This window comes from Leucoraja erinacea, chromosome 11 (genome assembly GCF_028641065.1).
Source record: "Leucoraja erinacea ecotype New England chromosome 11, Leri_hhj_1, whole genome shotgun sequence".
In the NCBI taxonomy this organism is placed as follows: domain Eukaryota; kingdom Metazoa; phylum Chordata; class Chondrichthyes; order Rajiformes; family Rajidae; genus Leucoraja; species Leucoraja erinaceus.
Window position 1 is genome coordinate 50,521,515 of NC_073387.1, and position 11,220 is coordinate 50,532,734.

The 11,220-nt window shown below is 45.4% G+C and overlaps 1 protein-coding gene across 11 annotated transcripts in view; it reads right to left on the minus strand.

Annotated features, from left to right (window-relative positions):
* The window catches only part of tcf7 (transcription factor 7), a 202,824-nt gene extending 191,875 nt beyond the window's left edge, over positions 1–10,949 (minus strand). For 2 of the 11 annotated variants that reach the window (XM_055643252.1, XM_055643245.1), the window contains exons 1-3: positions 10,429–10,945; positions 9,719–9,785; positions 8,609–8,721 (exon numbers count right to left, since the gene is read on the minus strand). In XM_055643252.1, coding sequence (XP_055499227.1) covers positions 8,609–8,721; positions 9,719–9,785; positions 10,429–10,626 — 378 coding nt within the window. In that variant the 5' untranslated portion in view covers positions 10,627–10,945. Of the gene's footprint in view, positions 1–8,608; positions 8,722–9,718; positions 9,786–10,428 lie in introns of all 11 variants that reach the window. The other 9 variants (XM_055643253.1, XM_055643250.1, XR_008724268.1 and 6 more) reach the window with 8 other exon arrangements.
* Between the last annotated feature and the right edge of the window lie 271 nt (positions 10,950–11,220).

Genomic DNA, 11,220 nt, shown 5'->3' on the forward strand with positions numbered 1-11,220 from the left:
GGTGAGGCAGCATCTATGGAGCGAAGGAAAGGGTGAGCCAGTCTGAAGAAGGGTCTCGACCCGAAACGTCACCCATTACTTCGCTCCATTGCCTCGTCCACGGAGCTTCTCCAGCTTTTTGTCTACCAGCAATTTGTGTCTATCTTATGTGTAAACCAGCATCTGCAGGTCCCTCCTGCACGTTTAGTTTGGAGATACAGCGCGGACACAGGCCCTTTAGCCCAACGAGTCCGCATCGACCAGCGATCCCCGCACATTAACACAAACCTACACATACTAGGGACAACTTACACTTATACCAAGTATACAAACCCAAGCCAATTAACCTACAAACCTGTACGTTTTTGAGGTGTGGGAGGAAACCGAAGATTGCGGAGAAAACCCCCACGGTCACGGGAAGAACGTACAAACTCCCGTAGTGTAGCTGATAGAGCTTCTGCCCCACAGCGCCAGAGACACAGGTTCAATCCTGACCTCGGGCACTGTCTGGGCGGGGTTTGTCCATTCTCCCCGTGACTGCCTGGCTTTTCTCCGGGTGCTCCGGTTTCCTCCCACACTCCAAAGACGTACAGGTTTGTAGGTTAATTGGCTTTGGTGAAATTGTAAATAGTGTGTAGGATAGTGTGCGGAGATCGCTGGGCCAATCGGACTGTTTCCCGCATTGTATCTCCAAACAAATTAGGAGACTTTTGATTAAAAGGCAGAGAAGGCTTATAAGGTTAATTTTTTAAAATTAAAATGAAAGTCTTTTTAGGTTCACATTACACTATTGACAGTAACTCAATTTCATTTATAAAGTCTTAGAGTCATACAGCGTGGAAACAGGCCCTTCGGCCCAACCTGGCCATGCCGACCAAGATGCCCCATCTACACTAGTCCCACCTACCTGCGTTTGGCCCATGTTCCTCTCTAAACCTTTCTTATCCATGCACCTGTTCCAATATATTTCAAATGCCATTACAGCACATGCCTCAACTACCCTGTCCAGTAGCCCATTGTATACACTGTATCTTATACTGTCTTTCTGCTGACTGGTTAGCATGCAGCAAAAATCTTTTCACTCTATCTTGGTACACGTGACAATAAGCTAAACTGATACACCCACTCTGTGTGGGAAAAACGTTGCCTCTCAGATTTCTATTAAATCTTTTCACACAGAGAGTTGTGAGAGTGTGGAATTCTCTGCCTCAAGCGAGGGCGGTGGAGGCTGGTTCTCTGGATGCTTTCAAGAGAGAGTTAGATAGAGCTCTTAGGGATAGCGGAGTTAAGGGATATGGAGAGCGGGCAGGAACGGGGTACTGATTATGGATGCTCAGCCATGATCACATTGATTGATGGTGCTGGAAATAGACAATAGACAATAAGTGCAGGAATAGGCCGAATGGCCTCCTCCTGCACCTATTGTCTATTGTCTATTTCCCCTCTCACCTGAAACCTATGTCCTCTGGTTCTTGATTCTGCTACTCAAGGGTAAAAGACTGTGCGCATCTACCCGATCTATTCTAACACAACTCCATAAGGGAACTGGCCCCTCTCATCTCCCGAAAGCGAGAGACTGGGAGGATGGAGCCGGTGACGTTGGCGGAAGCGAAGGGCGAGGAGCAAGGCCGGGAGGAGAGGGGAGGGAACCGGGTGGGGGGGGGAGGGTCTGGTCTGGTCTGCCGAGAGACCTCGAAGGTCAGATGCAGGAGTCGCCCCCTGGGATCAAAGCTGGACGGGCGAGGAGAGTGACGTGGGTTCACTGTTCGACACAGAGGTCCAAGGGAGGCGACGGCTGGAGGCCCTGCAACAGCCTGGGGCTCGCCTGGAACACGAACCGCTCTCGCCAACCAGAGCGCGGACTGGACTTTGAAAACAGTGCCAAAAACATGGCGCCTCTTGCACGCGGGATCAGTGGACTATTTCTGTTCACTCGCTAATCAGGGATGTGCTTGGGTACTGGACTGTTAAACACTAAAGGCACCATTGAACCATCCAGTTGGCAAGCTTGTTGTCTAGGCTTGACATTTTATAATAAGGGTGTGGATCACTCATGTGGAGCAGCACACCCAGCATTGCTTCTACGCCAGTAGACGTAAGAACCAACGTCTCTACAGCCACAGATCTCCTACTCGAGAATATATTTCAAACACATCGCTGGTTTTGCAGCAGCACTCCATTCAAATCCTTCCACCTCTCCCTCGTTCCTTTCCCAAACCAGTCATTAGATTAGTTTAGAGGTGCAGCACGGAAACAGGCCCTTCGGCCCACCGAGTCTGTGCCGACCAGCAATCCCCGCACACTAACACTAATGCTACAAGTTCATGTTCAAATTCAAGTGAGTTTATTGTCACGTGTCCCTGATAGGACAATGAAATTCTTGCTACACACACATTTTGAGGAAGGGTCTCGACCCGACCCGACCCGAATCGTCACCCATTCCTTTGTCACCAGTGATGCTGCCTGTCCCGCTGAGTTACTCGAGCATTTTGTGTCTACCTTCGGTGTAAACCAGCATCTGCAGTTCCTTTGTACACACGTACAGTGGGTCGGTGTAATCAGCTTAAATTATTGAATGGATATTAAATAATATTTAATAACTATATTTCTTGCATTGCTCAAATGGCTATTTTTTAAATGCTCGTATGATAATAAAGGGCTATATCGGTGAGCGGCCTTTTGCACACTTTAGAATCAGAGAATTCAAAGCAATCTGAATTAAACTGCTTCAGTTCACAATTCAGCTACGGGAGACTTTAAAGGAGCAGGTCTGGTCTGCCTGGATTTAATCCAGCAGATCTGTCAACCACAACGACCAAGGTATTGTCAGCTTGTTGAACAAGAGTGGAAAAATGTCTCTTTACGAGTGAATTATTGGAACATCATTCAATTCGAATCAAACCCTGCTAACCCAAACTCCAACTTGCCCTCGCGGTGAATGAGAAAATGTCGCACGTTTCGTCTGCAAATTATACACCTTATCTGCAGTTCCAGGTAAAAACAAAAACCATGTGATTCTCCTACCCTCCCCTCGCCATGTTTTATCTATCTGACCATTTTGTTAGGCATCCCTTCTCAGTGGAAGCATTTGGAGGTGTGCTGAATAAAAATAAGATACTTTCTGTGAATTTGTGCAGGGCAATTGCAAACATTAGACAATAGGTGCAGGGAGTAGGCCATTCGGCCCTTCGAGCCAGCACCGCCATTCACTGTGATCATGGCTGATCATCCACAATCAGTACCCCGTTCCTGCCTTCTCCCCATATCCCCTGACCTCGCTATCTTTAAGAGCCCTATCTAACTCTCTCTTGAAAGTATCCAGAGAACCTGCCTCCACTGCACTCCGAGGCAGAGAATTCCACAGACTAACAACTCTCTGTGTGAAAAAGTGTTTCCTCATCTCCGTTCTAAATGGGTTTACCCCCTATTCTTAAACTGTGGCTCCTGGTTCTGGACTCCCCCAACATCAGGAACATGTGGATTATTGAAGTGCATTGCTGTACCTCTTGTCTTAGCTGTAAGGATTCACAGCCAATAGGTCAGAGAAGTCATGGATTAGAGGCCATGTGCATACAGATAATAGGAAATGCCAGATTTAGCTTTGTTTATTTATTGTCTCCTCTACCGAGGTTCAGCGATAAGTTTTTGTTGCGTGAATACATGATTACAATCGAGCCACTCACAATGTACAGATACATGGTAAAGGGCATAATGTGAATAACGTTTAATGCAACACAAAGCCTGTCAAGTCCGATCAAAGACAGTCCGAGAGTCTCCAGTGACGCATATAGTGGTTCAGGACCATTCTCTAGTTGCTGGTAGGATGGTTCAGTTGCCTGATAACAGCTAGGGAGAAGCTGTCCCTGAATCTGGAATTGTGTGAATCTGAAGATTGCATTAATGTATCTACCTATACCTGTGGATGTGCCAGAGAATGGCTCGATTGTAATCAGGTGTAGTATTTCCGCTGGTGGAGAAAAATGCTGGAGAAACTCAGCGGGTGAGGCAGCATCTATGGAGCGAAGGAAACAGGCAACGTTTCGGGCCGAAACCCTTCTTCCGACTGGGATAGTTTTTCCGCTGACTGGTTAGCACGCAACAAAATCTTTTCACTGTACCTCGGTACACAGGACAACAAACAAAATTAACTAAACTATAAACCTAACTGGACACTTCTGCATTGTTACTTTATAAAATTTCTCAGTGCAAAGAACATAATGGATTTAAAATAATTTCTGTTTTTCTAAACCAGCATTCTCCCGTCAGCTACAGCTCTTTTTCCTTAGCACCAACAAACCTTTAAGCCTCAAATGCTACAACAAGCAAACTAGAATGTTTCCATGTGTTGGAGGGTAGACAAAAATGCTGGAGAAACTCAGCGGGTGAGGCAGCGTCTATGGAGCGAAGGAATGGGTGACGTTTCGGGTCGAGTCCCTTCTTCAGTCGTTCCATGTGTTGGAAGATGCTGGATTAAACCAAAGATAGAGACAAAATGCTGGAGTAACTCAGCGGGACAGGCAGCATCTCTGGAGAGGAATGGGTGACGTTTCGGGTCGAGGCACTTCTTCAGACTGAAGAAAGGTCTCGACCCGAAACATCGCCGATTCCTTTTCTCCAGAGATGGTGCCTGACCCGCTGAGTTACTCCAGCATTTTGAGTCTATCTATGATATTTCCATTCCTCACAGACTTTACCCGTGAGTGTGACAATTTAAAATGCGAGGTATGTATATGTATTAAAAATTAGTTTGGCTGTCTCAAATTAATTTCACTCTGGATGCTACTAGGCAAATTAACATAGGGGACAGAAACACCCTGACTCTCAGTCTGAAGAAGGGTCTCGTCCCGAAACGTCACCCACTCCTTCTCTCCAGAGATGCTGCCTGTCCCGCTGAGTCACTCCAGCATTTTGTGTCTATCCTCGGTGCAAGCCAGCACCTGCATTTTCTTCCTGCACAGATATTTACTAAACTTTTCAATAAAGCACTTACGACCCAAGAGAATGACAACTGCTTTTATTTCTGCTTGGCAGCGACTATTATTTGCTGAATGAAGATTAAATGCATTCTGTGATTGCTATTTAATAGTTAGTGGATGCAGCAGAATTGAAACAAAACCTAATTGCGAACACTTTGTTAGAAGTCACATTTCACAAAAATAGATATGTATCTCCTTTCTGTTGCACGGGCAGACACATGAGCCAACGGACAGTTTTTTTTTCCACTCTCAAGTTTTCAACGTATTTGTGTACCTTCTGATGTTTGTGCTTTTCGCAACACAGGAAGTCTTGGTGTTAATATTTCGTTTTAACTCCCCTGATCTTTTGGTAATCACAGGAATTCTAGCAAATCTCAGATGGCCAATTTTTTTTTTCCCAAGTACCTTTTCAACTTCAGTCGTGTGACGCTGAAGCAAAAGCATAATATTAAACAAACAAGGATATGGTTGTGTTACATGTAGCCCTGATTGCAGCGTCATTAGCTCTGTGCTGCCCACAAAGTTTCGACATGCAATTTAGGCGAAAACATTTAAATTCACAATTCTGCTTGACCGATCTTTCCTTTTAACCCCATTCTATCCTTCTGGGTTTGCAAATTTATCAGACTTTCTGATTAATACAGATTCCACCTTCGTTTTTTCTTTTCTCTGCAACTGCAACTCCCAACATCTCGTGGGTTTTATTTCAAAGTGCAATCATTATCCTTGCTTATTTACCAAATGTTTCGTGCGGAGTTCGAACTAATTTCATTCTAGGTTAATTGTCATCATAAACGCTGGATGTGAAGCATAGTCCGCAGCCAAGTTTATGGCTCAAGAATGCAAAGATTGGCAGGGGGGTGGAAAAACCCCCCACAGTATAACGCAATGTTCAAGGTTTAAACAAAAAAGAACCACCATTTTATCTTTGTTGACACGGGTCCCAGCTGCACAATCATAGCCTGGAGGAAAACTCTGCAGATGCAAATAAACAAATTGCACGCAAAAAAAGTCACTTTACACGTTGTGTTATTTCCTACAGATATTTTTGTTTAAGTTGTCTTGCTATTGTGTGGAAACTAGTTTTGTGGAGATACTGAGACTGATAGTGTGAGAGGGTTGAGCTAAATGCACACCATGTCCACTTTGAATCGCCGACTCCTAATAATAATCAGTCTCTTTCATTCCTTTGACCTCAGGAGCTCACCAAAAACCACTCCCCCGTGACACAACATACATCTTTAAGTAACAAAAAACAGTTTAAAACGTACAAATCAGAACTAGGCAGGGGTACAGGAAAGTCATTTAAGGTACACAAAAAAAGCTGGAGGAACTCAGCGGGTGCAGCAGCATCTATGGAGCGAAGGAAATCAGCAACGCTTCGGGCCGAAACCCTTCTTCAGACTGATCGGGGGTGAGGGTGCGGGGAGAAGCAGTACTGGAAAGTCAAATGCTCTTCCCAGTTTTCCTAGTTTAGGAAAAAGACACTGACCACTGCAATGTGGCTACTCCTTGAATGAGATTTCTGACAGCTCATATCATTCCGTGTGAAATGAACAGTGCGCATAATTCACGGGAACTCTGAGCCTGTAAGCACTTATAAAAGAGTAATGCCATTTTCTTTCGCCCGACAGTGCCTGTGTTGTGTTACTAAGCTAACAACAAAGATTGTGTCTCGATCTAATTCCACCACCAAGCAAACCTATCTTTATGAAGAGGTTTCCATTCAACTCCGCCATGAGAGGGGGGGGGCGGGGGGGAGAAAATACGACCACTCTAACCGCATTGCACAACAGTGCAAGGTGCTGAACACAGCAGCAGCGTGCTGCGGACATTTGACTGCTTAGTTGGAAACGAAAAATGATTGAAAAATGAGCATTGATCTTGATAAAGCAAAGTTTAGAAACAAATGAGAAAAAAAAATCCGAGGGAAAGCTAACGAGCTGAGCGTAGGGTCTGTGGTACCTGTTCTTGTCATGCAGGTTTGTTGGGCAAGGCTGCACAGTGCATGCCATCAAATGGAACAGACAGTGAGGGGAGTAAGGCAGGGTCCAATTAGACCTACGCCTTCAAACATAACAAAGGTAGACTTTTGCTTAATGCAGCGATCACCTGGGAAAAAAAACATTCGGAAAAACTGTTCAAGCCTTTTCAGAAAGAGTCAAAATGTGTTGTTTCTTGACCAGAAATTTGCAGCATTATTCACAGAAGTGGTGAATTTGCGCGATTTAAAAGTTGATACTAGTGGGATATTACTTTGAAATGTAAATTCCCAGTGGGGCAACACAAATACAGTATATTTCATCACCATACAATCCAAACTGGGTACAGATCATTAAATTACAATGTTTATGCCGTATTCTATGTGCATGATATTGTCCTTGCTGGAGTTATCATTTAAAATCGCAGAACACCACTCTCCCTACTTTTCAATTACATTTCACTATAGTTGGATATTAAGAAACAATTGGTTATAATTCACTTTTAAAAACAAGCACCATATTCCAGATTTCTTCATGCCAGAAAACACTGCATTACATGAGACGAATAATCCAATAGAATTAATTTTAAACAAATCTCCATATAAATGATGTAAAAATATTGCCTGGTTTGCTCTGGGCTGTATTTTAATGCAAGTCCCTCCACAGAAGTAAACGGCTTTCACGGAAAGGCTCCTTGCTAAGAGAGACACAAAATGCTGCAGAGTAACTCAGTGGGACAGGCAGCTTCTTTGGAGAGAAAAGGAATGAGTGACGTTTCGGGTCGAGGCCCTGCTGCCCAAATCCCGAAACGTCACCCATTCCATTTCTCCACAGGTGCTGCCTGACCCGCTGGGTTACTCCAGCACTTTGTGTCGATCTTGGGCGTAAGACATCTACAGTTTCTTCCCAGATACAAACTTACTTCCCACCCTGCATCGTAGGCATGTCATCATTTGAGTAAACTGGGGGCGGTTAGTGTTAAGGGCCTGTTCCACTTGGGCGTCATTTGCGCGTCACGCAGATGGCGAGCGAAGATTTTGTACTGGGGCGCGGCGCGCGACACTGCCTACGTCACCACGCACCACGTGCGATTCACGTGCGTGTCGTGACGTGTAAATGATGTAGCATAAATGACGCCCAAGTGAGACAGGCCCTTTATTTGACAAGTATTGACAGACCAGAGAGAGAGAGAATGAGCCCAAATCAAATGTCACCTCCTCCCTATCCCTATCCCCCTCCCTACCCCTCAAATAAACAACAACACAGTGGACAACTTGCAGTGCACGATGACAAACCTCAATGCTGGCACTGAGTCCTTGAACACCAGCACAGGCATACACATAAACCCAGCACTTTTATTCAACCCTCACCAGAAACAAGTTGACCACCACAAGTGATGTTGGGTTTTTTTTTTAATCCTATTCTTACTGACTTGAAATTTGTCAAAGACACTAAATATCTGAGCAATGTTACGTACACGTCATAGAAAAAGTCTACGTCACTTTCTGAAATAAAGCATCAACAATCCTAGAAAAGATCAGATTGAACGTAACGACAGGGTGAAGTGTAATTTCCACCCTCCTCCCCACTGCCATCCCAACTTGCAAAGCAACACAGCATGAAAAGTACAAGCCCCAGGAGATACCAATGTCCAATGTAGCTGGCACTTACAGTGGGGGAGAGGGATCCATTGGCCAGGTAAGGATCTTGAAGCATCAGGAAGTGGGGATAGCCTGAGTAGGTTGTCCCTTTGAACATACCTCCATCTTGATGCTGCTTTGAAACTGTGCGGGAGAGAGAGAGAAAACAAGGAGGAAAGTTTTACTTGGTTATGTTTAGGTTTATTATTGTCACATGTCCCGAGGTACAATGAAAACGCTTTGTTTAGCATGCAGTTTAGGGATACAGCACGGAAACAGGCCCTTCGGCCCGCCAAGACAGCACCGACCAGCGATCCCCGCACATTAACACTACCCTACACACGCTAAGGACAATTTACAATTATACCAGGCCAATTAACCTACAAACCTGTACGTCTATGGAGTGTGGAAGGAACTCCACCCCCTATCCAAACAGATCAGATATTCCATGTATAAATAACATCGGGTCAAACGCAAGTGGAATAGATAGACACAAAAAGCTGGAGCAGCTCAGCAGGCCAGGCAGCATCTCTGGATAAAGGTATAGGTGACGTTTTGTGATGAGACCCTTCTTCAGATTGATAAATGCCGTATATATATACGATCAGGTCAAACAAGTCCAGTAAGAAAGAAGTAACTCTATAGCATTCTCCTGCAGGGTTTATATGAATCTTGCTGAGTTATCGAACTATAGAAATTCTTATTTAATAGTAGATACAGGTTTATTAGTGTCATGTGTACCGAGGTACAGTGAAATGCTTTGTTTTAGTATAGTTTAGAGATACAGTGTCCCAATCCGAAACGTCACCCATCCATGTTCTCCAGAGATGCTGCCTGATCGACCGAGTTACTCCAGCACTTTTGCTTCTTTTTTGTAAACCAGCATCTGCAGTTCCTTGGTTGTACAGACTAATAATGGAGACTGATTCAAACTTGAGGAAGTCTGTCCCGATATGTTACTCCAGCACTTTGTGTCTTTTTTTTTGGGGAGGGCGGGAGATAGGTTTTACGGATGACATCCACGACCCTTGGGAGAAGGGAAGGAGGAGAGGACGATCGTTCTCAATGGTAGGGATACCTCGCGCAAACACACACACACACACACAACACAACACAACAAAAGAATCAGAAGCCAACCTACCGTCATCGATGTGCTCTTTGGATTTATCTTGGTAGATTCTTTGACCGTCCCGGGAGCGTGCAATCGCCTGTTTTGAGAGATCAAGCGGAAAGAGTCTGCATGAGATGGCGTTTGGCTGGGATGAAGGAAGGGAAGAGCAAGATGTCTTTAAAACAGCCCAGACATGCAAGGAAGTTTGGAGCCGGGTTCAGGCTCATTCATTCACACACACTCTCTCTCACACACACACTCTCTCTCTCACACACTCTCTCGCACACTCACTCTCATTCACTCGTTTACACTGATTCACTCATTTACACTCACTCTCTCTCACACATTCACACTCATTCACTCGTTTACACTCACTCTCACACTCTCACACATTCACACACTCATTCACTCACACTCTCTCTCACACACTCTCACACAATCTCTCACACATTCACACTCACACTCATTCACACACACACACACTCACACATTCACGCACTTCACTCATTCATTCACACACACACTCTCTCACATTCACACACTCATTCACACACTAACTCATTCACACACTCTCTCACACACTCACTCTTCACACACACTCTCTCTCACACACTCACTCATTCACACACTCTCTCACACACACACACTCACTCTCTCACACACTCTCACACACTCATTCACACACTCACTCATTCACACTCACTCTGTCCCATTCACACACACTCTTTATTCACACTCACCTCGGGGTCGGGTGGAGCAGGGTGAATGTTCTGGCCCGTCTCCGACTCGTTGACCAGCGATGACTTCACGTCTGCCAGGTCTGTCTCGGTCAGAGCGTTCTCCGAGGCTTTCTCCTCCTGCTCTCCTTCATCCTTGAACGCGATCATTTCATCGTTCGCACCCAAATCATCCCCTCCACCGCTGTTCAGCTGCGGCATTTTTGGTTGTTGTTGCTTGGGATTTTTCTTTCCCTCTCTCTCTCTCTCTCTCTCTCTCTCTCACTCACTCCCTCCCCCCCCCCCCCCCCCCAGTCCCCAAACTCTCCCCCAACTTCGCTTTTACTGTGTGTTTAACACACTGTGCAAAGTTGCTTGTTACAGTCAAACTGCTGGGGGAACGAAAGAGAGGGGGGGGGGGGGGGGGGGGGGAAGCAGCGTTAAAAGTTGCAGTTAGTGGGAGTGAGAGGGGTAGAGCGAGCAAGGAGATCAGTCAAAGTACAGCAGAACGGAGAGACAAGAAAGATCTGAAGCAGTTTGTGTTTAGGACCAAGGGGACTGCTCCTCGACTTCAAAGGGAGCCGCTTTTTGATTGACAAACTCATTGACTGGGGAGGGAGGGAGGGAGTTCCATTGTTTCATCAACCAACCTCTTTAAAATCATCATCATTTGCCTAATAAGTCCCGACCCTTGCAACCAAGCCCCCCCCTCCTCTCCCCTCCCCCCTTATAGGAAAATGTGTTCCATGCCGCTGTTTTCAAATCCAATATTCACAATCTGAGAGAAAAAGCAATGAACTCACATATAACGTGTAT